The following is a 26954-nucleotide window of genomic DNA, read 5'->3' on the forward strand; positions in this document are numbered from 1 at the left end:
TTCACAGGTTATTTCAATAACTTGCTAGGCTGTTCAGTACTCAGAGTCCCTGGAAATAAGTCATTAGCAGTGGAAAACTGATTTTTAGAATTTTCTAAAACAAATCCATGGGGTTTTGATCTGCTAAACTCGAATGTAGACAACAGCAGCCTTATTTCCCTACTATTATTTATTTATTTTTTTGAGACGGAGTCTAGCTCTGTCGCCCAGGTTGGAGCGCAGTGGCGCGATCTCAGCTCACTGCAAGCTCCACCTCCCGTGTTCACGCCATTCTCCTGCCTCAGCCTCCCGAGTAGCTGGGACTACAGGCGCCCGCCACCACGCCCAGCTAATTTTTTGAAGTTTTTAGTAGACACAGGGCTTAACCGTGTTAGCCAGGATGGTCTCGATCTCCTGACCTCGTGATCCGTCCGCCTCGGCCTCCCAAAGTGCTGGGATTACAGGCGTGAGCCACCGCGCCCGGCCTTCCCTACTTTCATAACCTAATTTACTTCGCTGTATCTGTGGGCTTAAGAGTTTAATGTGCTCGGTTAAAAAACATTTTAAAAAAAGTCATTTTTCATTTCTACGAACCAGCCCCACCCCGGCGCTTCTCGGGATCCTCACTCCAGCCCCGCCTCCGTCCAGCCTGGCTCCGCCCCGCCCCAGTAGTGCCGCGCCTTGGCAGCCTGCGGTTAACTTGGTCCGGAAGAAGCGAGGCGGACCTTCCGGCGTTTGAAAAACTTCCGGCGGGAACCGGAAGGTGCGGTGGCACACAAGGAATCCCGGGTCTTCTGACGTGCCGGGCGGGAAGGTGAGCTGTGCGTGCGCCTTGGCGGTCGTCTTGCGGGTTCTCAAGAGCCCGGCGCCCGGGCTCCGGTATCTTTGGGACCATTAAAAAAGTTCTGAGCGCTCATTTGGGCAATAACACCCCTTTTTTAAAAGTGAGAAGTTCATTGCATCTTACTGTCAGCGGTCTCTTACAACCTACCACCCGAAAACCCCTCCTAGCTACCTCGTGACACCTCCTTTCAGCCAAATTGCTGCAGCTTTTAGCGCCTAACAGACATGGAAAAGCCTGGGCAAACCTGAATTTTTTTTTTTTTTTTTTTTTTTTTTTTTTGAGACGGAGTGTCGCTCTCGCCCAGGCTGGAGTGCAGTGGCGCGATCTCGGCTCACTGCAAGCTCCGCCTCCCGGGTTCACGCCGTTCTCCTGCCTCAGCCTCCCGAGTAGCTGGGACTACAGGCGCCCGCCACCACGCCCGGCTAATTTACGTGGATTGTTTTTGTACCTAAAATTATCGGAGGTTGGAGAGGAAGCACCCTTTTCACGGTCATGGTGGCCCTGTCTGAATCAACTGCACCTTCTGTCGTGCGCCTGGCGTCTAGGAGGCGCTCAGTAACCGGAGGAAAGGAATGAATTGGCAACTCTGTAGGCAACTTTCCTCGAACCCCTCACGTGACATGTCATTAACATAATGTGTGTGGAATGGGAAACCAGACTAGTCTCGGTATTCCAGGCACAGGGCTATAGTCCTTTGCCACATATCTTTCCCCTTTGAGTAAACTGTTTAACCTCATTGGGTCTCAGGTTTCTGAATATAGCAGGACTATCTGATGTCAGAGGTTCTTTCAGCTCTAGTATTTTGTTTTTGTGACTTGGGAATCTGCTAATATTGAAGCACTCTGTTGATCCTTCAGGGAAACTTGTTTAGGTGCCTCTTAAGAAATCATCCTCTTTTGTTCGCCTTCTTGAATTAAAATTTTTTTTCCCAATTGTGATTTAGTATTCGTTCGTGTACACGTCCTTTTGCCCCATACTCCTGATTTTCAGTCGTCCTAGTTTAGTGGCTCTTCCCTTAGTAACATCATAGCAACCTCCAAATTATTGATTTGGAATATGCTCATGTGCCCACAGTGATTAAGATAGTTTGAAAGGAGGGAAAAATCCCGTCACTGAAGAATAGGAATGTTCTTATGTGCCATCATTTCTTCAGAAAGAGATGAGTGCAATGTGTGGCATTGCCTAAGAGTGGTGGAAAATAAATGTATATTCCTCTGTAGAGACCGTATTTGTACATATTATGTTCATTTAATAGTTGTAGGGCATCTGTTAAGTGCTGGGCTCTGTGATATGGAAGTGCATAAGTCACATGCATTTCCTTCTTTCATGGTATTTACTCTCTTGACAGCAATGCGGGCAATAAACAAGTAAAATAAAAGAATAATTATAGATTATGTTATAACCTAGTACTGTATACAGGAAGTAAATAGGCTCCTTTTAAAATATAACTGAGAAACCTATTTTAGGCCTAAAACGTTAAGATCTAAGGGACGCAAGGAGCCAGCCAATTGACAAGCAGGGGGAAGAATACTCCAGGCAGAGAGAACCTGAGGTGGGAAAGAATGGTGTGACAAGACCTGAGGAGCTCCAGCAAGTAGTAAAGGTGGTTAGAAAGGTGGGCAAGCTCCGGCCAACAGGGCCTTTTGGAAGGCAGTCATAAAAAATGTGGCTTGATTCTAAGTGAAGGATGGGGTGGGAAGTAATTCGGTGTTTCTAAAGCATTTTCTAAGTGATCTTGAGTTGATAAGTGGAGAATGAGTTGCAAGGGCAAGAGTGGAAGCAGGGAGGGCAGTTAAGAGGCTAGTGTAGTAGTTCAAGTGAGGGAGATTGAGGACTGAAGGCGCACTGAAGATTGTGGAGATTCAGTACATATTTTGGAGGAAGATCTTATATGACTTACTAATAGTCTGGATATAGGAGATGAAAGAAAAAAAGATTTGCAACATTTTGACTTAGCAAATGGAACTTCAGAGAATGATAATATGTTCATTTTCTTGATTATAGTGATGTGTTTACATATGTCAAAACTTACCAAATTTGAACACTTTAAACATGTGCAGTGTATTGCATGTCAGTTATATGTCAATGAAGCTGTTAAAAAATTTTCTGGCCAGGCGCTGTGGCTCACACTTGTAATCCCAGCACTTCGGGAGGCCGAGGCAGGCAGATCACCTGAGGTCAGGAATTTGAGACCAGCCTGGCCAATGTGAGGAACCCTGTCTCTACTAAAAATGCAAAAATTAGCTGGGTGTGGTGGTGCATGCCTCTAATCCCGGTTACTCAGGAGGCTAAGGCAGGAGGATTGCTTGAACCCAGAAGGCGGGGATTGCAGTGAGCTGAGATCACTCCAGGCTAGGTGACAGAATGAGACCGTCTCAAAAAAAATATTTTTTTTAAGGTTCTGGCTTAGCAAGTAGGTGGATGCCACTTATTGAGATGGGAAGGACTGCAATAGGAACAGGTTTTAGAGCAAGAAATGGTCATCAAGAGTTCCATTGTGGATGTGTTAAGTTTAGTTAACTGTGAGACATCTAAATAGTTTCAGAGACAGGCAGTTGTTATGGAAATCTGAATGTTAAAGGCAAGGTTTGGGATGGAGGGATTAGGATTGTTAATAAGTAGGTGACATCGGTGTGTAATACTGTGGAGATGGATGAGGTTTTGGTTAATCTAACAGGTTTTATGATACAAAGTAAGAGGACATGGGAATAGTGGAGATGGAGAAACAGGCCTCAAGAATATTGGTGTTTAAACTGGAGAATACATACTCCTGGGGTTGTACCTCTCATAGGTAGTTTTAAAGACATAATTTCCAGGTCTTCAGCTTTTGTATGTATTCTTTCTAAATCTGATATGCTTGAAATTGGCTTGTGTGTTCATGCAGATTCTGCTTTCCCACCTTTCCTTTTACATTCATATTTTTTCCATTTGTGAAAAGAAATATTACAACTTACTCATCTTTCCATGGTATATTGCTTTCAGGGTGCCTAATAAAGAGGCAGTTGGAAATATTTGATTCAGGGGAGCCTTCTTTAAGGATAATGGTTAAGCAAAAGCATAAGCCTGCCAAGAGTTTGCCTGTCCCTATTTTAAACACATTTCTGTTAAGGCTGAAGTGTGGAGATAGAATTGGTATATGGTAGTCTGTGTGGGAATGTTCTGAATTCAGGCATATTGTAGAATGTGGTGGTAAGAGTGATTGTAAGGTGATCTGGGCAGGTGGGTTTGATGGGAAGCTTAGCACTTTCAAGTTTTTACTCTTGGATGGGTTAGATTGTCCAGAGAAAAGCCTTCCCATTCTTCTCCCTAGAGGGCTGTATTTTGGGATCTTAGTGGCAGAAGACTAGGGTTCTCTGCCTTTCCCATTCAGTCTGTATGGTCCCCATGCCCACAGTCTAGAGACTGTTTCATTAGTACCTTCTCCAGAGAATAAAGTTACAGACTTTTTCCTGGGGCAGTTGCCTAATAGAAAGAAGTGAGGTAGGACACCTAGAGCTATTCCTTTGTCAGTTTACACACAGCCCTAACCCCTTTCACCTTTTAGTTCCAAAGGTATCAACTACTGCTTCATGTGAATTTTTTTGTTTTATTTTTTGAGAATACTGCAGGGTAAATTGGCTTGGTTTCTCAAATGCCCCCACTACTGGCTTGGGATTTTAATGTTTATGTGTTGCAATCTGTTAGTCTTTTTGGTTTTGGAATTTGAGAAGTAATATTTAGGAAAACCTCCATTTCCCCATCCCCACTCAAGAGTATGAAAAGAATCACCTTTGTTTCTTGGTTCTTTTGTAGTTTTATTTTGTACATTTTAAACTATTAGGTATTAGGGAATAAATTTTTGTTAATGGCGTGGAGGTAGGAATTAAACTCCTTTTTTTCTTCTAGAGGAATAGCTAGGTGTCTCAATACCATTTATTGAATAATCAATTTTTGCCCTGCCCTGATGTGAAATACCACCCTTGTCATACACTAACTTCCTTCATTCTTATTTTGTTGTGGCAAGATACACATAATATAGAAATCACAATTATCTGGTCTTTCATGATCAATGTCTAAAAAGTGCTAATTTGAGAAAAGATGACCTTTATAACCTAATATGCCAAAGAGAGAGTGAAGGGAAAGATGGAAGATTATCCTGTCTACTTCCTGCAGACTGCTTTCCTGTTGTTCTGTTGGTTCCCTCTGAGCACTGTTTTGCCCAATCATTGTGTACTTACTGGACTGAGTTGAGCTATAGCTGCTGGGAGAACATATTCCCTTTTGTGACAACCCTTTAGTATTTCCATGAGAGATTACTTCCTCTTCTAAGTGGATGTTAGAACCAGAGGCATTATAACATATGACTGGGTCAGAAACTTGTTTGAAGGGTTCCAAACAGAGTCTAGTGCAGTCCTTATGGTTTGGCATACATTCTTTAGATGATTAATCTTAATAGCTAAAGTAATTTTATTTACTTTCCTGTATTATGTGATGTGTCTGGTTAGTTGTCTTAACTTTTTTTTACAGCTTGGCCTTCGAATTTGGTAAACAGTTTTTAGTCACTTAGTGATTAATCATTTTATTTAAGTTTAATGAGCTTTTATTATAAGGGAATGGTTATCTTGTTTTAAGAATAACCTGGCTGCTTACTCAGTCAATCAGCATCATTGATTTCATTGCTGACTTTGTAGAGAGACCTCTACTTTATGCATTAAGAATATATAGAATAGGCCGGGCACGGTGACTCATGCCTGTAATCCCAGCACTTTGGGAGGCCAAGGTGTGCAGATCACCTGAGGTTGGGAGTTCGAGACCAGCCTGACCAACATGGAGAAACCCTGTCTCTACTAAAAATACAAAATTAGCCGGGTGTGGTGGCGCATGCCTGTAATCCCAGCTACTAGGGAGGCTGAGGCAGGAGAATCGCTTGAACCCAGGAGGTGGACCTTGCGGTGAGCCGAGATCGTGCTATCGCACTCCAGCCTGGGCAGCAAGAGCGAAACTCTTGTCTCAAAAAATAAAAAAAAGAATACATAGAATAGGAAAAAAAGTTTCTGTCTTTGAGATATAGTTTAATAAAGGACTTTATAAGTGGCTGCCTGATAGTATTATCATAAAATAACACAGAATACTTAAGCACACAATTCTTAAAAAATGAAGCGCACAACGTTTTTCAAAAGATGGCCCATACTCTTAAGGCTTTTAAATCATTGGAAGACTGTTAGCTCCTCTCTCTCTCTTTTTTTTTTTTTTTTGAGACTGAGTCTTACTCTGTCGCCCAGGCTGGAGTGCAGTGGTACAACCTCAGCTCACTGCAACCTCCACCTCCCAGGTTCAAACGATTCTCCTGCCTCAGCCTCCCGAGTAGCTGGGATTTCAGGCGCCCACCACCATGCCTGGCTAATTTTTTATTTTTAGTAGAGACTGAGTTTCACCATGTTGGCCAGGCTGGTCTCGAACTCCTGACTTCAGGTGATCCACCCTCCTTGTACTCCCAAAGTGCTGGGATTACAGGCATGAGCCATCATGCCCAACCAGCGACTCTTTTAATTGACAGCTACATAGCAGGGGAAACTGTTGTTTGGGCTTGTGAATAAACATCATTGTTTTTGTTTTTTTCTATGAAGTGTTAGTTTTGAATGACCCATTATTTGTAGCCAGTAATCAGAATATTCAAGTGTTGCTGATTTTATGTTCTGTTTCTTCTAGATGTCATCATTGCCAAGAAGAGCAAAAGTACAGGTCCAGGGTGTGCTACCGAAAGATGAATTTTCTTCATTCTCTGAGTTGTAAGCGTACTGGTTTAATATGTGGGTAGGGGAATGATGAATATTTTAGTAAGGAGTAATGCATTCTGTCACTTTCTAACTCCTTAAGTGATGTGGGTAGAAAAAACTGTTTTTTATTCATTCATGCAACAAATATTTGTTGAACTCGTGCTGTATTCCAGGTTCTGTCTAGTGTTGCTAATAAAGTATTAAAAGGAGAGAGAAAGTAACCAACTAAATATATAACATAATATTTACACTAGAATGTAAGCTCCATGAGCGCACAGAGTTTTATCTATTGCTTTAGAGCAGGATTTTTCAGCCTCTGCACTACTGACATTGTGTGCAAGATAATTCTTTGTTGTAGGGGCTATCTTTTGGCTTGTAGGATTTTTAGCAGCATCGTTGGCCTCTACCCATTGGATGCCAATAGCTTCCTGCCCAGTTATAACAATTAAATATGTCTCCAGACATTGCTAGATATCCCCAGTTGAGAATCTCTGCTTTAGAATGTCATATTAGGTGCTCTGAAGATATTTGTTAAGTAAATGACTGACAATATTTATGGTAATAAGTACTATAATGAAAAATAAAACAGGGCAGGGGATAGAGAGCATAATGAGTGGTTGCAGTCAGAGGGCGTTTTGGATAGAGTAGTCAGAAAGTTTGGAAGATGTGGCAAGAGATCTAGATGAGATTTGGGGGTGCAACTTGCAAAGATCTTGGGGATGGGTGTTCCAAATAGAGAAAGCAGCAAGTGCAAAGACCGTGAGGCAGGAGTATGTTTGGTGTGTTGAGGGAACAGCAAGAAGACCAGTGTGGCCAGTCTAGAGACATGAGGCAGAGAGTGGTAAGACATGAGATTGTAATGAGTAGGATCTGGCTCTAATAGGCTTAGATCTTTCTCCTTAGTCCCTTTGACTTCTCTTGTCACCAACCTCTAAATTTTGGAATCCCTCAAGGCTTAATTCTAAGCGCCCCCCCCCATACCCTCTCCCCTCCCTGTTGGTAGCTGATCTTATCTTATGACTTAATATAAAAATCTCAATTTTATACAGTATCTCCAACTTGATCTTCCCTGGTATTAGATTTTTATTTGAAGTGGGTTGGGAGGACACTGGAGGGTTTTGGGTAGGGATGTTACGTGCCCTGGTTTATATTTGTAAAATATTCTGGTTTCTTGGTGGAGAATAGACTATAGGGGGCAAAACTGGAAGTAGGGGAAATGACTTAAGGAGATTATTATAGAAGCTTAGGGTTCTAGACATGAAAGTGATGAGAAATGGTCTAATTTGGGATATATTTTGAAGGTAGAGTGGACAGGACATGGTGCTGGATTGGATTTGGGTTATGAAAGAATGACAGACATTTTGGAAAGACTGGAAGAGGAACAGGTGTGAGAGTGGTGGAATCAGGAATTCTGTTTTGGACTTGGTGAGTTTGATGTGATTGCTGGACATTCAGGTGAAAGTGGATATACAAGTCTTGAGCTCAAGGAGGGAAGGTGAAGTTGGAGATACTATATAAAATTGAGATTCCCAGCTGGGTGCGGTGGCTCACACCTGTAATCGCAGTGCTTTGGGAGGCCAAGTCAGGCTGATCACTTGAGGCCAGGAGTTTGAGACTAGCCTGGCCATCATAGTGAAACCCATCTTTACTGAAAATACAAAAATTAGCCAGGCATGGTAGCGCATGCCTGTAATCCTAGCTACTTGGGAGACTGAGACATGAGAATCACTTGAACCCAGGAGGTGGAGGTTGTAGTGAGCCGAGGTCCCGTTACTGCACTCCAGCCTGGGTGACAGAGGGAGACTCTATCTCTAAATAAATAAATAAAAATAAAATAGAGATTCCTGTATTGAGAAAATAAAAGATTAGCTGGCAAGAGAGCATAGAGGGAGGAGAGGGCTGAGGGCTAAGCCTCGAGGGATTCCAATGTTTAGAAATTAGGGAGAAGAGGAGTCAAAAGGACTAAAGAGAAACTGCCATGAAGTAGTATGAAAACCAAGGGGTGGGGTTCCTGTATATAAGGGATGTGCTCTAAGGGGTGAGTGCCAGATGCTCCTGAGAGCTCAGGTGATAGGGAAGGAGAGTTGACTGGCTGCCTTAGAACTGCTTCATGTATCTGTGCTTGTGTTTTCTTCATAATAACTAAAGGGCTTGAATCTTGGTGATATTCCTCTGTGAAATAGGGTTAGTCAGTAATCCTGGTTGATAGGTGATGAGACTAAGGAGGGAAGAAGTCATCCTGCTCAGTTTGATGATAGTATGAGGAATGGAACCCTAGTTTTCTAGTTCATTGGTTTTCTAATTATAGTTTCTTTCAGTTCCATTGCTATTATGTTATTCTGATGATTCCTGTTTTTTGTTTGATTATTTGTTTGTTTTTGCTTACCAGGCTTAGTGTCACCTCTGAAGAGAACACCAGTAGTTTGACCTATCATGATTATTCTCTTCTAGAGCATAATTCCAGTCAGGTTTTTGTCCCCAGGAAGAACTTAACATTAAAAAACCCAGACCTCCCTATTCACTCATCTCAGTAAAGGAAGTCTCACTAATATTGACCTTTTATATCAGAGTAGAAATGAATGGAATTAACTGGGTTGGCAGGAGCATGATGGTCCTTTAACAGAGTTCCCATGGCTGCTTTTTCTCTGCTCTTGCTGTGAGTTTGATTCTTGGTTGTTAGAAAAGTACCATAGTTGCACCTGATCCAATCTAATCAGGAAAGAAATCCATTCTGTGAAAAGAAAAAAGGGTTAATTAAAGCAGTTGGAATGGTCTTGGTGCTGGCTTTTAATGTAATTTAGGGTGTTTCCTAGAACCATTTCTCAATCCTTTCATTGATTTGAATAACTTAATACAATTTAAATGAATCTGATTAGTAGTTGGAAACTTATTTAAGTGCTTTTCACTGTTAAAATTGAAAAGCTCACATTGACTATGGTTTGACATGACCCAGTAAATTACTTAAGGTAATAAATGATTTTTTATGTCTTGAATGAATGTGTGTATGTGTTTGTCAGTTAGGTGAGAAGGGAATGGAGAGACAGAGTTGTGATTTACGGCACACTGGGGTATTTTTACACTGGTCTGTCATCAACTCTGTTGGTTCAATTCTTAGCAATAACTGTTCACAGCCTGTACTCAATCACTCCATTTTATATTAAACACCTCCTACTTTATCATTTTTTCAAGAATCATGCATCTCTTTTTTACCTTTGACATTTGCTTTTATTTTCCTGGAGATTATTTTGTTGATTTACTTCTAGATCATCTGCCTCTGAAGAAGATGACAAGGAAGATAGTGCCTGGGAGCCCCAAAAGAAAGTTCCCAGAAGCCATAAGCAGCCCCCTCCCAAGGAATCCAAACCAAAGAGGATGCCTCGGGTGAAGAAGAATACCCCACAGATCAGTGATGGCTCAGAAGTCGTTGTTAAGGAGGAGCTGGTAGGTGCTATAGCTGGATGGAGGGAACTCTGTGGTGTCTTCCTGATTGGTGATGTTACTTTCTTATTCTACAGAGTAGGACAAGGCATGTAAATGACAAAAACTGCCAGCAATGGCATCCCCTACCATGGGTCTTAATTTTGGGGTCTTTACTGTGTTTCTGTGTCTATTCCCTTTTCCCTCTCCTAGGAGTTGGACTGGGTGTGGTAGTGCTGTTAATGATGGTGGCATTAGCAAATAGTTGAGTGCTTACCATTAGCCAGGCAATGTGCTCAGCATTTTATTTAAATGATCTTACTTAATCTTTATAACAACCATTGAGGCAAGTGCTTTTATGCTGATTTTATAGATGAGAAAGCTGAAGAAAGAGATGTTAAGTGACTTGCTCATGGTGTACAGATAGTAAGTGATGGAACTGGGTTTCTAAGTTAGGAACATGATTTTCTCAGCGTTTTGGGAACAGATATATCTCTCTTGGGTGTTTTTACATCAGCTGTGTTCACAAGAGAGATAAATACAGCCAGAGTGCTAGTTTAATAATTAATAGTTTAAAATAATAAAGACGTGAAATTCTTATGGCCAGCATTTTGCTCTCCTTGGAGGCTAATCTAAATAGGGAATTAAATAGTAATCAGAAATTTACTTGATGAGCATGGACTCAGAATAGGATGATGAATAAATCCATTCATTTGCGTTTATTGAATGTCTGCTGTGGTTTAGGCACTGTGCTTGTCACAATGACAATTGAACGTTTTAATAGCTTGAAGCTGAGACAGTATGAAGTATCCACCTTAGAGCAGGGCTCTCATACTGTTGGGGTGAAAATACTCAAAATTTGTTTGTGAAGCTTTCCTCTCTTTCTTGTGTTATTTAAAAAAACGCTGATCATATTTGCTTTCTGCAGTTCTTTTTCTATTCCTCTGTGGCTGACAACACCCTTTATGATTGACACTTTCTTTAGATATGTCAATTCATTTGATTAGGTTATCAACTCTTTTAGGCCTGGAAGTTATTTTATCTTTATATCTCTGCTCTGATCCATTCTATTTTGGGCAAAAAATTTAATACTCAGAGGGCTCTGTAATGTTCATTATTTTCAAGTTCAGTTGGTGATGGTGGTAAGTTGGCATTGGGATGGAGGTGCTCTTTATTGTAGTTCTAAATATTCTTAATAGTGACTCTGGAAAAAATACTTGATAGAAGAGAAGACAGAATTTTGACTGAAATTTGGTTTGGGAACTGTTCATGTTTGTGCCATCTGCATCACTTAGGTAATGGAAAACAGACCAGCTTAGGGGTAGGGTCTTTGTCTTATTTACACTATCCCCAGTGCCAAGATGGGTGCCAAGTCTCATTTCTTCACACTTGAGCTGTCACTTGGATTGGGGGGCAGTGGCGTTGCAGAGTGTAGTCTCTAGACACCTACACCTACACCTCTAGGCACCTCTGTGGGCTGCTGTGAGGACTCTTGTTAAGGAAAAGTGCCTGACATTAGCCTGCTGTCATTCTGTGTTCTATCCTCTACTCTTCAGCAGAAATTGGTGGCATGTGTTGCCTGTTGAGTTGTATGAGCGAATGAGTGTTACTTTTCTCCCTGCTAAGTGGTTGACTTTGATAGCACGTGTTAATCTTGGTTTTCTGGCATGTGCAGACCTATCTTTTACTCATTTTAAAAAATTAAACTGCTTATTTCTAAATAGACATGCAATGGCAAGAAATAATAGAAGAATTCCATGTACTCTTTATCCATTTTTTCCCGAATGGTAGGATCTTGCAAATCTATGGTAAGATATCACAACCAAGATACTGACATAGATAAAATTCACTGATCTTATTTAGATTGCTCTAGTTTTACTTGTATTCATTCATGTGTATGTATATGTATGTACTTGGTTCTATGCGATTTTATCACACATGTAGGTTTGTGTATCTACCATGACAGAACAGTTCCATTACCACAAGGATGCCTGGTGTTGCCCTTTTATAGCCACACCCACCTCCCTGCATCATCCCTGACCCTTGCCAACCTCTAATCTGTTCAGGAATGTTATATAAATGTATTCATATAGTATATAACTTTGAGATTTTTTTTCCCCACTCAACATAATTTGCTTGAGATTCTTCCAAGTTATTGTGTGTATCAATAATTTGTTCACTTTTATTTGTGAGTAATATTCCCTGGACATTGCTTTTTATCTTCTAATTCTCATATGTTCTCTTTGTGGTTTGATAGAATAGCTCTGTGGCTATTGCTGACACTGCTTTGGAAGACAGAAAAAATAAATTGGATACCGTACAGACTCTGAAAACAGCCAAGACAAAACGAAAATGTTCAGCTCAGCCACATGCAGCTCAAAGGACCAAAAAACTGAAAGTTGATGAAGAAACCAGCAAAGCCAGCAACTTAGAGGGTGAGAGTAATAGTTCAGAGACACCATCCACAAGCACTATGTGGGGAGGTACATGCAAGAAGGAAGAGAATGAAGATGACTTTACATTTGGTCAGTCCCCTTTAAAGAAAATGAAGACTGAAACATGTCCTCAGGGGCAGCCTGTCAAGTTTCCAGCAAATGCCAATAATATTAAAGAGGAGGTGGAAATGAATTGGGACATAGTACAGGTATGTGCAGCTTTTTTCTGTCACTTTTGTTTGAGTGCTTTCTTTTTGACTAGCATAGGAGTTGTACTGTCTAAGGGAAGGGCTGGGGGTTTTCACTTCTCTCTACAGTTTTGCCAATGATTTCTGGAGGCTTTCCCACTTGATACTTTCTTGGGGACACTGTTTTGTGTTGTAGCTAATCATCAGTTCTTCAGCTAAGATGTGTGGCCTCACTTGGCCTTTGCCATGGTGTTTTAGTGAACATACACTATATAGACAGGCTGTACCAACTGGTCGGGCCCCCACAGATTCTTTGTTAAGTTTTTGCTTTGAACTTGGGCTGTATTTTCCTATAAAAGCAGTGTAGGTGATTAGGTCACTGGCTGTTCATACATCTAGTTAACCCTTAGTATGATGATGTAATGTACTACAAGACCTAGCAATTTTTGAAAGGAAATTCTATAAGAATTCCAACTTGAGATGCCAGAATTATATGTCTTACTACAGGGGAAATCAGATTTCTCCCAGTTTTTTTGGTTGGCTTTGGGGACAGTATTGGAGACCTGAAGAGTGGCTCATGAGCTTTTGTCTGTCCGAGCACACTCTGGGACCATTTTTGACTTAATTGTGGTAGTGCCTCTCAGAGTAGATGGGGGTGACTTCCCTCTCTGTTATCTGTCCCATGTGGTTCTGATGTGTACTCTTTCCCTTGCTGTGATTGTGGCTGTAGAGCCAAGGGCCTCTGCTGGATCCTGATTCCACTTCTCAATCTGGGACTGCCTGTGTGTCACCTTTGTTCTTCAGAGGAATGTCTTTGTACCTATACTGCCTTTTCTATTACCTATTAGTAAAATGTCACTGGTAATTTTTAATCATGATTTTTCTTCTCTCTGGTGCACTAAGGAATAGAATGTTGCTTTACAGGTTTTCCTCTTACCCTTGTTCCTGAATGAATAGTCCAAGGTATCTTAGAAAAACAAAGTATAATTAGGCTCCTTTCTATGCCTTCTTTCTCTTTGTTCGTTTAGACCTAGAGGACAGCGCTTTTAAAGTGTGGTCCATGGACTTCCTGCATCACATTCACCCTGAAGCCTTTCTTAAAGTTCTTGGTTCCAGACCAGGCCTACAGAGGCAGGTGGACATGTACCACTTCCCTTCTCTTTTCTTTTTCTAACACTTTTTAAGCTTATTTCCATTGTTGACATAGATCCACCTCTGGTAGTTGACAGTGTGCAGGAGGAAGTTAAGAAGTTTTAGACTGTGAAGTCTCTGGTCTTTGAGACTTGGTAATAAGTTATTCATAGTAAAGAGCTACTTATTCTATGACTCTGCTTTCCACCCTGTGTTACAGGGAAAGAGATATAGAAAGTGGCCCTGCCTTAACTTTTTGTCTCTAGGTTACAAGTAGTAGAAACTTCTTTATAATGAGCCTAAGTAGAAAAGAGTTTTTCACCAAGGACATAGGGACCTTTCAAAGAACAAAAGGGACAGAATGTGGTCAAGTCTCCCAAAGGACTTGAACTAGAAATTGGGAAACTGTGAGGACTCAGAGAAGATGCTGTTAGTTTTCTCTCTATCTGGTGTCTTATAATCACCAATTTCTGCTGCTTCTCTGCTTGTGTTATTATTTTCTGAGCAGATAAGATTTCCTTGTTTCTTTACAGAGGATAGAAAATGACAGCTCCCTAGTTTATTTGCCATTAGTTTTATTAGTTACATAGACTAACCAGTTACTTCTGTATTCCAGTTCCAATTTTTTTTTTTTTTTTTGAGACGGAGTCTCGCTCTGTCGCCCAGGCTGGAGTGCAGTGGCCGGATCTCAGCTCACTGCAAGCTCCGCCTCCCGGGTTTACGCCATTCTCCTGTCTCAGCCTCCCGAGTAGCTGGGACTACAGGCGCCCGCCACCTCGCCCGGCTAGTTTTTTGTATTTTTTTTAGTAGAGACGAGGTTTCACCGTGTTAACCAGGATGGTCTCGATCTTCTGACCTCGTGATCTGCCTGTCTCGGCCTCCCAAAGTGCTGGGATTACAGGCTTGAGCCACTGCGCCCGGCCTTTTTTTTTTTTTTTTTTTTGGTGAGACGGAGTCTCACTCTGTCGCCCAGGCTGGAGTACAGTGGCACAATCTTGGCTAACTGCAACCTCCGCCTCCCGGGTTCAAGCGATTCTCCTGCTTCAGCCTCCTGAGTAGCTGGAACCACAGGCATGTGCCACCATGCCTGGCTAATTTTTTGTATTTTTAGTAGAGACGGGGTTTTACCATGTTAGCCAGAATGGTCTCCATCTTCTGACCTTGTGATCTGCCCACCTCGTTCTCCCAACGTGTGGGGATTACAGGCAAGAGCCACCACGCCTGGCCTCCAGTTCCAAATTTTAAGAAGAAAGTCTGATTGGCTGAATTTGGGCCAGGTATCTACCTCTGGTCCAGTGCCTGGGGTGCTGAGGCCTCATCGTATTTTAGAAATACAGCTGCCAGAGCTCCATCTCTGTGTGTGTGTGTGTGTGTGTGTGTGTGTGTTGGGTGGGCGGGGGTGTTCTCTGAGAAAAGGCGGGCATTTCTGGGCCACCTGGAGATGTCTGCTTCAGGGTTCAGCTTTATAATGTAAATTTATAAATGTAGGTGATGATTAGCCACTGTTGGCAAAGATTTACATAGGTTTCTTTTACCATAATACCTTAAGGTGTTGATTTACAGATCTTTAATTGACAAGGGATAATAAACTTACCATTTATTTGTAGATGACTTGTTATGAGCTTGGCTCTGTACTAGGCACTTTATATTAATTTAATACATTATCATGATGGATTAGTAGATACAATGGGTTATCAAAAAATCCTTTACAAGTAGGAGTAGAATAGAAAACAGTTTCGTTTGTTCAGAGAAACCATCTTAAAGTTAATAATTACTGAGAAATTACTGAGAATTGACTCAAGGTATTTGTAGAATTTAGTTTCTAGTTTGCATCACTTCTCTAATAGGTATAACTAAAGTTGATTTCAGAGCTTTGAGAGAAGAAAATTTGTTCTGCAATTCGTTAACCTAGACTTTTAATGTTTTGTTAGGGATGAATACCTGGGTTCCCTAATGAGTTTTGTAATGTCACTAAAATAGCAGCTAAACAAAGCCTTTTGGAAAATACATTCCAAGAGAAAGGCAAGATTGCTTGCTGAGTAGAATGAGGAGGGACAAGTGTATGATAAGCAATAGGTGCCCAGCTGCCAGAAGGTGAGTGACAAAGGAAAAGCAAAGAAACAAAAGTTTTATTTGTAAGCCAGTAGCAGTAATGTCCTTTGTTGTGTTGTGGGAATAGTGACTTGGAAGCAAGTTGTCTCATTTAAAGGCACAAGAACTATTTTATGGCCTTTTGCCCTCTTAGAAAATATTTTGAAAATTATAGTCATACTAGATTTTCCTTTTAATTCCAAGCAATTTTTTTTTCCTCTTCTTCCTTTTTTGAAGCGAATTTTGACAGCTGAAAGCCTATTCTCTGAGAATCTGGGCACTCCTTGCCTGTGATCTGGGAAGTGGTTTTTGGGATGCTGCCACCTTTGCTGAGCAAGCCAATGGCAACTATTAAGCTCAGCATTTTCCTGGTAGGTTTAGGGAAATTGCCTGGGAAACTATTACGTGTGAAGTTACATGTTTGGGTTCTTTTTATTTAACCATTTGCAATTATCTTTCCTTAATTTTAACTTGAATTTTACAGACAATTCTTGTGATATATGTGGATTTCCTTTCCTATACTTTTAAAATTTCTCCGTAAACAGGAGAAACTTTGTGGGAGAGAAAGTAATTTTGTCTTAAAACTGTATTCCTGCTTGTAAACATGGTTGAGAACAGGGGTAGATGTTGGAAAAAGAGGGAACTGACAAGAATGAGAGTCAAGTAATACCAAGCCAGAAAATCAGAAAAAGTCTTGAACATTTGGATATGGACCAGACTCAATGAAATACCTGTAATATGCATATTATCTGCCACAAAATGTATGTCCAAATTCTTTGGGGAAATCCTGAATAGTGTCTAGTTAGCAAGGAATGGTTAATGAAACTTAATTATATAGAAATTATTACTGGCCGGGGCGCGGTGGCGCAAGCCTGTAATCCCAGCACTTTGGGAGGCCGAGACGGGCGGATCACGAGGTCAGGAGATCGAGACCATCCTGGCTAACACGGTGAAACCCCATCTCTACTAAAAAATACAAAAAAACTAGCCCGGTGAGGTGGCGGGCGCCTGTAGTCCCAGCTACTCAGGAGGCTGAGGCAGGAGAATGGCGTGAACCCGGGAGGCGGAGCTTGCAGTGAGCTGAGATCCGGCCACAGCACTCCAGCCTGGGTGACAGAGCGAGACTCCGTCTCAAAAAAAAAAAAAAAAAAAAAAAAAAAAAAGAAATTATTACGTATTACTAGTTGAACATGTGGAAATGTCACTTATATTTCCTTCATTTTGTGTACTATTCCCCATGGCCTTGGCCACAATAAAACTTGGTCCTCTGTTTTTTCCTTTCGAGGTGTATTTCTCAACTCTGAAAACTACAGACTTTTTTCAGGAACATCACTGTCTTGTTTGGAGAGGCAGAACTATATATAGTCAACACTTGATTTAGTTTTAGGCTTGTCAAAAGGACAAAATTACAAGTTTAGTTTAAAGATCTCAATTGGGTGTGTGATTCTAGAATCAAGCAACACCTCGTTTCATAAAATAGGATAAGTGTTCTAATGAATTGAGCAGGGGAGTTGGTTTTATACATAGGACTAATGAAAGCAGAAACAACAGAAAGTGGATTACTTTCCTTGTAAGGTGGAGAGAGGGAGACAGAAAAATAGAAAAATAACAGCTGAAATGAAGTTACTTCAGTCTTTTTGTATAAGGATTAAAGTAGAGGGAACTTTATTATCATGCTCATTGAAGATTGAAATTGGCCTGTATGGGAACTTGGCTGTTATTCTTTAGATTTCTTGGAAAGTCAGATAACAACTTTGTTTTGGTTTGGTGACTAAAACTTTAGCCAGTGTGAGTCCATTTTGATTTTTAGTCTATGAACCATAGGATCTATTGGGGCCTACTGCAAGAGCTTCATCCAAAACAATGGCCTCCTATAATGTTTTAACAGACATTAGACATGAATGTATTTTGTTTCTTATTTCCTGATCAGGGGTTGGGGATCACCAGGTCTTTTGACAGAAGCAACCTACTCCTTTTCAGCCCTTTGTCCCAAACTGCAAATGTGTGATTGCGACCAGAAACAAGTTTTTGTTAAATGTATTTTGCAAATATGTTATGGATACCATGAACTGTAAGAATTGGAAGAAGTGACTAGCTACAGACAATTTTTGGGAAAATTAAACTGCTCCAAAGGTGGTGGTTGTCCAGTTTCTTTCGGGAGTGGTGAGTGTAGGGGAGTTGAGCAGCCATGTGTAATATCTTAGTAAAGTTTGCTAAACAGGGAGAAAAGGCAAATAAAACCTTTTTTATTAGCTTTTTTCCCTTTGTTGCAAGAGATTATGTGGGATTATGTGGGTGAAGAAAGCCATGGGATGACAAAATTGGGGAAAGAAGTGAGACAAAAAAGTGGTCAGCATTTCTCAGTTGTGTATCTCAGTGCAATTCTGTATATAAATGCGGAACCACTTATTAGGTTTAACCTCTTTGTCCAGGAGAAATTAAATAAGAGAAATTATGTTGGTACTTTTGGTTAATATAATTTAGTTGCTAGTATTTATTATGGGCTTTAAAAAAAAACCAACTTCTTTTTGAAGTATAACATACAGAAAATTGTACATAAATGTACAGCTTAGGAATGTTCAGAAGTGTAACCGTGCAACAGGCTTCCAGAACATTACCAACATCTTAAAATCCTCCTTTATACCCTTTTCCAATTCCTCCTTCCCTCTCATACAACCACTCTTCTGATTTCTGACAGCATAGATTAGTTTTTCCTTTTGCAATCTGTAAGGAAACTTGTGTGTGTAATAGAATAAGTGATACAGTGAAATAACTAGGCAAGGGTAAGGAGAACAGCAGAAATCAACAGCTTTTCAGAGGGGAGGTGGCCAGTTGTTGGTTTGGGATTGATTTAGAATAGAAAGTTCTCTCAATTCCACTCATTAGAGAGTCATTTAACTTAGATGTTCTTTTAAAATGCAGATGCTGCCTGGATGATTAAGGCTGTAGTTTATTTGCTTAATACCAAGATGTTTTCTTTTTAACTGAGGAAATAGGAATTTCCTTTTGGAGGAGTAAATCTCAGGACACTTTGGGAAAAAGCATTTTCTTGGAGGTTTTAGAGAGAGAGCAGTAAGCCATCGGATCTCATGAGACTCATTGTTCCAAGAACAGCATAGACGAAACCGTCCCCCATAATTCAGTTATCTCCACCTGGTCGTGTCATTGACGCATGCGGATTATGCCTGAGGAATCATCTTGCTTGGCATATAAATTGAATTTTTGAAGAGGTTTTATAGTTTGTGCGATTTTGGGCAGTTTACCTTTTTGGCCCTCAGTTTTTGCATTTGTAAAATGGGAACAATAAAGTACCTTTCTCATATAGTTTAAATGAGTTTATATTGACTGTGTAAAAGTGTTTGGAACATAATAGACTCTATAGAGGAATTAGCTTAAGACAACAGTCAAAATAAGTCCCTCTCTGTCTTAGAGGTAAAAAAAATTCTTGAGAATGCCTTTTTTCCCCCCTTACTCTCATTCCTATCTGCCAGTTAATTTTTAAAAAATATTAAAGTAGTAAATGTGAATCGCTTATAGGTGAAAACTGTAGTAGTTCTTTGCCCTACCCCTTCCCAACTCTAAGACTTGCTTTCTATTTTTAGCTCTTTTAGTTGTTTCTTTGTTGTTTGCCTAATTTTTCTAAAACACACATTATTAAACCCCCACCCCAGAGTTTCTGATTGAGTGGCTTTTGGCTGGGACCCAAGAATTTGCATTTTTAGCAAGTTCTCAGATGATGCTTATGCTGCTGGTTTGGGGACCACACATTGTAAACCACTGCTGTAGTTCATAGATCTCATCAACTCTTGAAAAGGGAGTTGACTCAATAGCTGAAACCAAACCACGAGTGGATCCGTTGTTGAATGGCTTTGTTACCAGTGGAAGGTATCCCAGTTACTGATGTCAAATCTGTAAGGGTCTGCAGCAACCTAAGTTTTTGCCTCCTCCGAAGAAAGAATTTGACAGAGGGGCATAAGGCAAGAGAGACCAAGGCAAACTTCAGAGTAGGAGTGGAAGTTTGTTTAAAAGGCTTTAGAACAGGAAAGAAAGGCAAGGAAAGTATGCTTGGAAGAGACCCAGGCAGGCACTGAGGTCAAGTGTGGTGTTTAACTTTGATCCTAGGTCTCTATAGGCTGGCCCCTTTCCCGTGATTCTTCCCTTAGAGTGGGCTGCCTGCATGTGCAGTGCCTTCCTTACGCTTGGGAGGTGAGCACGTGCTGTGTTTAGGAAGTTGTATATAGACCATCTGAGGCTTTATTTGCTTCTCTGGTGGTATGTCCCTGTGTATTAGTCTGTTTTCATGCTGCTGACGAAGACATACGCAAGACTGGGAAGAAAAAGTGGTTTAATGGACTTACAGTTCCACATGGCTGGGGAGGCCTCAGAATCATGGTGGGAGGCAAAAGGCACTTCTTACATGGCAACAGCAGAAGAAAAGGAAGAAGCAAAAGTGGAAACACCTGATAAACCCATCAGATCTGGTGAGACTTATTCACTATCACAAGAATAGCACAGGAGAGACTGGCCCCCATGATTCAATTACCTCCCCCTGGGTCCCTCCCACAACATGTGGGAATTCTGGGAGATACGATTCAAGTTGAGATTTGGGTGGGGACACAGCCAACCCATATCACAGCCAGCCCATATCACACCCATATCCATCATTTTGTTTATCAATGTGCATGCCCAGGAAGTTACTTCTCCCTAGTGTCTGCGTTCAGTTAACACTTCAGTGTAATAGGTATGGACCATCAGGAAATGGCCTCTTCCTGGGGCTGGCTGCCAATTTGTCACTTTTAGAGAGGCAATGTGATGATTGCCGAACCATCACCCCAAAATTCCTAGTTGGGGAGGGGGGCTCTTCTGCCATGCTCATGTCTGTCTAACTACCTGTAACAGCTTCATATTGAGTACAGGATATCAATTTCAAACTCTGTAGAATTCACCATGTAGCCTCATCTACCTTTGCATTTCTCACCTGATCTTCACACCCCTTGTACATGTAACTGTCCAGTGGGTTCACTTTACCCACTGCCTATATAGAGCCTATTTATCAAGACAAGGGAGTTGCAATAGAGAAAGAGTAATTCACACAGACCCAGCTGCATGGAAGACCGGAGTTTTAGTATTACTCAAATCAGTCTCCCTGAAAACTGGGGAATTGGAGTTTTTAAAGAAAACTTGGTGGGTAGGGGGCCATTGAGTCAGGAGTGCTGATTGGTCAGGTCAGAGATGAAATCATAGGGAGTCAAAGCTGTCTTCTTCTGCTGAGTCAGTTCCTGGGTGGGGGCCACAAGACCAGATGAACTAGGTTATCAATCTGGGTGTTGCCGACTGATCCATCTAGTGCAGGGGCTGCAAAATATCTCAAACACTGATACTGGGTTTTACAATAGGAATGTTATCCCCAGGAGCAATTTGGGGATTTTTAAAATCCTGAAGCCTTCAGCTGCATGACTCCTGAATTTGTATATTTTCACACAGCTATGAAGACATACCTGAGACTGGGTAATTTATAAAGGAAAGAGGGTTTTTTTTTGAGAGTTTCACTCCTGTTGTCCAGGCTGGAGTGGCGCGATCTCGGTTCACTGCAACCTCTGCCTCCCTGGTTCAAGTGATTCTCCTGTCTCAGCCTCCCGAGTAGCTGGGATTACAGGCATATGCCATCATGCCCAGCTAATTTTTATATTTTTAGTAGAGATGGGGTTTCATCATATTGGTCAGGCCTGTCTTGAACTCCTGACCTCATGTGATCTGCCCGCCTTGACCTCCCAAAGTGTTGGGATTACAGGCGTGAGCCACCGCACCTGGCCAGGGAAGAGGTTTAATTGACTTACAGTTCAGCATGGCTGGGGAGACCTCAGGAGACTTATAATCGTGGCGGAAGGGGAAGCAAACGTCCTTCTTCATGTGGTGGCAGGGAAAAGAAGTGCAAGTAGAGGAAGTGCCAGACACTTAGAAAGCCATTGTATCTTGTAAGTCTCACTCATTATCACGAGAACAGCATGGGGGAAACCACCCCCATGGTTCAATTACCTCCACCTGGTTCTGCCCTTGACACATGGGGATTATGGGGATTACAATTCAAGGTGAGATTTGGGTGGGGACACAGATCCAAACCATATCAACTCCTGAACCATAATTTCTACTCTTGTGGCTAATTTGTTAGTCCTGCAAAGGTACTCTAGTCCCTAGGCAGGAAGGGGGTTTGTTTTGCAAAAATGCTTTTATTGTCTTTGTTTCAAAGCTAAACTATAAACTAAGTTCCTCCCAAAGTTAGTTCAGCCTACACCTAGGAATGGACAAGAACAGCTTGGAGGTTAGGAACAAGATGGAGTTGGTTAGGTCGGATCTCTTTCACTGTAATAATTTTCTCAGTTTTGATTTTTGCAAAGGCAGTTTTATACATTTCAGCATTACTGAACTTTTAGCAATTTAAAAAATGTGCAGTGGTTTCTCATCAGAGGCTTTTGGTGTTATTCTCTGTTCCTGGAATTCCTGCCTCCCCATTTAGCTGCCTGGAAATACCTTCATTCTCTTGTTGCTTTTCCATTGCTGCAGAGTTCGATGTTTCCACCTTTCCTGTGGTCTTAAAACAATGTATAAACACTTCTGTCAGAGTATGAACCATACAGTATGTCAACTATTTACATGTCTATCTGCTTTTGTTAGCTTGTTAGCTCCTTGAGAAGAGGGACTTGATTTTTTTACATCTTGATTATCATTGGCTTAGTATGGTTATTGGCATATAATATGAGCTAAAATAAATGTTCAACTGAATCAATATAGAAAACATTCGGTGATTTGGAGTCCCCAAAATGAAGACTGCTTGTATGTGGTTTTGTTAGCCTTAATTTCAAGGATCGAATTTGCATAAGCAGCACTGTACACTCCCATAACATACATGATGCCATATGGATTTGTTAGGACCTATTACCATCCAGGGTCTGGAGTCTTAGCTGTCTTAGGTTTGTTTTATTCAACAATAGATGAGCTGATGGGTAGTGGGAGCCCATGGATTGCTCTAACAATCACACAGTTCCAAAATGATGAGCATTCCTGTCGTTTCCACCTGTCATCTCTGTCTTTCAGAATCTTGCCTATCTTTCAAGGGTCAACCAAAATGCTATTCCTGCAGCAGGCCTCCCTTGATTACCTCAGGGAGATCTTTTCTCTTCTTTAAAAACATGGTACCACTTATTGCCTGGCACATGCTGTTTTATTTTTACTTATTTGCATTAATATTTTATCTTCCCTTCTAGATTGCTAACTTCTTCATGGGCAGCCTCATGAAGGCCTCTCAAGAGGGAAGTGGTTAGACCTTTACCTGTAGGTAGCTAAGAGTCGTTGGAGCTTAAGTTCAAACAAAAGAAAAAAAATAAGGGACTTGATTACATTTGTATTTTAGAAATATAATCTGTAGTAATGCAGATGGGATGGGTGGGAGGCATAGACAACAATAAAAACCTACTATGAGTTCAGATAAAAGATGCTATTAGTGGAAACAGAGCTTGATGGGGGAGGGAACAGACATTTTAGAAGTTCTGTTTGCCTCCTTAGTGACAGAGTAGAGGGATGTGATAGAGAATATACAGTGATGCTTAGGCCATTGATTAGAATGCTTTTGATTACAATAAGAGAAAACTATCTCAAACTAGTTTAAGCAATAAAGGAGATTTATTGATCTACGTAACAGGAAAATTTCGGTCAGTTCACTGAAACAATCTACTATTCTCTTAGCACTACCATCCTCATAACAATAAAATGGCTACAACTTTGAATTTCTACCTCTACAAACTATTTCTTCAGAGGAAGAAATTGTACCTGGGTCCAGAGTTCCAGCCCAAATCTTAAACTTCATGCTGATTGGGCTAATCTCTCTGGCCAGGGCAATGCAGCACTCAGGCTGTTAATTCTGAAAACAGCTGGTTACTTGAGCCACGTGCTGTGGAGCTGGAGTTAGGGTCAAGTGCTGTCAAGCCACATAGCTGCTATATAATGGAGAGAGGTGGCCACAATATTATGGGAGATTACCACAGTATCCCCTAAGGTTTCTGTGGTAGATGACATGATGTGGACTGGAATAGGAAACAGGAAGAGGTACAGGTTTGAGGGAGAAAATATAAATGAGTTGATTTTGTGAGGGTCAGGCAAGATAACAAGTAATGGGAGCATTTCTAAAGAGGGAGGAGCCTCATGAAGGCCTCTTAAGAGCAAAGTAACTGGGCTTGTTCTAGGAACTGAGAGAAGGCTATTGGGTTGGCATCTAATGATCTGGGGAAAGACTGGATAAGATGAGGGTGGAGAGAGGCTGATGTATTTTGGGTCATGGTAGGGAGTTTGGATTCCAAATGCAATGGGAAATCAGTGACAGATCTACATCCAGTATACATTTTGAAAATAACATTCTTGTTGCTTTGTGTATACTGGAATAGATGAGACTTAGAATTGGATGCAGGGAGAACAGGTAAAAGCTGTTTCATTAGTTCAGGCTAGAACTAGACTGGGGTGTGGGGCAGAAGAAATGAAGAACAGTGATAGAGTAAGGAAATATTTTGCAGTTCAAGTTGACTGGTTCTTAAGATGGATTGGATTTAAGAGTTGAAGGAGTTAGAAGAGTTAGACTCTTAGTTTTCTGGGTTGAATTGCCATTTGAATAGCATAATATGGGTAAAACCAGAGGAGAAATAAGTTTGAGAAGAAGATAATTTTGGAAATGCAAGGTTTGAGATGCCCATTAGATTTCCAAGAGAATATGTCAAAATAGGTAGCTAAATGAGTCTGGAGCTCATGTGGAAGAGAGTCAGGGATAGAAATGTGAAATTGGCGTTCTTATCGAAATTAGCATCAATCCAGGATAATGGGTGATAAGATGTAGACCTTAGGATTTAAGATGCCCCATGAATGAGATATCCTCTATAGTCTCTGGAGTTTAGCCATTTATTTCATATGTAGTCTTGAAATTCAGTCTGTTATGTATCTGGACTTGATTTTGGTAATCAGTTGATTATGATAATTCTTTAATAAATTTTCCCTGTTTTTTACCACAGTTTCTGTCAGGTCTTGGGCATTCAGGGTTGAAATAATAATACAACGTACTCCTTTTGTTCTTTACTTTGAAAGAGTTGCTTAGGTTTTTGGAAGCTACTAACATTGGATTTTGTTCTTTCTCTTTTCCAGACTGACTTTTGTAAACTTTTCTGCTTAACTGTACATTTTGCTAAAACCCATAGACTTAAAAATAATTAAATATTTAAATAATTAATAAATCATCTTTTAATATTATTGTAAATAATTAGTATTTCAATATAATTAACATCAATTTTAATATGTGTTTAAAATAATAATTTTAAGTATTTAATTATAATATTTTAAAATAAATATTTAAAATGCCTATGATTTTAAATAAATAATATTTTAAAACAAATATTTAAAAAAATAATTAATTGCCTGATGTGGTGGTTCATGTCAGTAATCTCAACATTTTGGGAGGCTGAGATGGGAGGATTGCTTGAGCCCAGGTATTGGAGACCAGCTTGGGCAACATCATAAGACCTCATCTCTACTAAAAAAAAAAAAGAAAATTAGCCAGGTGTAATGGCGTGGCCTGTAGTCCCAGCTATTTGGAGGCTGAGGCTGGAGGATCACTTGAGCCTGCGAGTTCAAGGTTGCGTTGAATCACGATTGTGCCACTGCACTACAGCCTGGGTGAAAGAGTGAGACACTGTCGCAAAAATATAAAAAAAAATTTTAAAAAGTAATTAATTAGTTTGAAGATGTTGTATTTTGTGCATGATACAAAATTCAAAAGATATAGAACAGTCTTCCAACTCTAACCCTCACCCAACCAATTACCTTTCTATTTCCAGATCTTGTGAATCATTTCATATTAGTTCATACAGAGCTGCCTCAGGTTCTTAAATGGTTGCATGGTGTTTAGTATGGGCATAACTTATTTTCCAGTTCTCCCATTGTAAACTTAGGTTTTTGCTTATTTTTACTCTGCTAGGAACAATTCTTCAAAAAAAATTATTATAAATAATATTATTTTCTAGAAGCATGTATATGTTGTGATAAATTCCCAGTAGTAGAATTGCTGCTGGGCCAAAGAGTTTATTTATGCATTGTAAATTTTCATAGATATTGCCTAATTGCTTACTAACAATGACTAAAAATGGCTTTCCTTTGTTCTCATGCTGACAAAGTGAGTTACCAACTCCTTGCTTTGCTACCAATATGAGAGATGAAAAGTGTATCATTGCATCATTAAAAAGTGCCCTCGTTGGCCGGGCGCGGTGGCTCAAGCCTGTAATCCCAGCACTTTCGGAGGCCAAGACGGGCGGATCACGAGGTCAGGAGTTCGAGACCATCCTGGCTAACACGGTGAAACCCCGTCTCTACTAAAAAAATACAAAAAACTAGCCGGGCGAGGTGGTGGGCGCCTGTAGTCCCGGCTACTCGGGAGGCTGAGGCAGGAGAATGGCGTAAAAACCCGGGAGGCGGAGCTTGCAGTGAGCTGAGATCCGGCCACTGCACTCCACCCTGGGCGACATAGCGAGACTCTGTCTCAAAAAAAAAAAAAAAAAAAAAGAAAAGAAAAGTGTATCATTGCATCATTAAAAAGTGCCCTCGTTGGCCGGGCGCGGTGGCTCAAGCCTGTAATCCCAGCACTTTCGGAGGCCAAGACGGGCGGATCACGAGGTCAGGAGATCGAGACCATCCTGGCTAACACAGTGAAACCCCGTCTCTACTAAAAAATACAAAAAACTAGCCGGGCGAGGTGGCGGGCGCCTGTAGTCCCAGCTACTTGGGAAGCTGAGGCAGGAGAATGGCGTAAACCCGGGAGGCGGAGCTTGCAGTGAGCCGAGATCCGGCCACTGCGCTCCAGCCTGGGCGACAGAGCAAGACTCTGTCTCAAAAAAAAAAAAAAAAAAAAAAAGTGCCCTCGTTGAACACTGGAATTTGAATGATACAGTGGTCTGGATTAGATTTTATTGAATTTGTGAAATAACTATTTTACCATTATGATTGTCAATGGATACATGTATTTTATATGGCTTTCTTTTTTAAAAAAAACTATAGCAAATAATTTCTAAGTCACTGGAGAACATTA

At 40.8% G+C, this 26954-nt stretch overlaps 1 protein-coding gene across 1 annotated transcript in view; it reads left to right on the top strand.

Moving 5' to 3' along the window:
- Positions 1 to 505: 505 nt before the first annotated feature.
- SRBD1 (S1 RNA binding domain 1) overlaps positions 506 to 26954 on the top strand; it is a 221763-nt gene continuing 195314 nt past the window's right edge. The window contains exons 1-4 of the mRNA XM_050754732.1: positions 506 to 793; positions 6512 to 6591; positions 9843 to 10020; positions 12254 to 12640. Coding sequence (XP_050610689.1) covers positions 6512 to 6591; positions 9843 to 10020; positions 12254 to 12640 — 645 coding nt within the window. The 5' untranslated portion in view covers positions 506 to 793. The remainder of the gene's footprint in view (positions 794 to 6511; positions 6592 to 9842; positions 10021 to 12253; positions 12641 to 26954) is intronic.

This window comes from Macaca thibetana, chromosome 13, assembly GCF_024542745.1.
Source record: "Macaca thibetana thibetana isolate TM-01 chromosome 13, ASM2454274v1, whole genome shotgun sequence".
Classification (NCBI taxonomy): Eukaryota; Metazoa; Chordata; class Mammalia; order Primates; family Cercopithecidae; genus Macaca; species Macaca thibetana.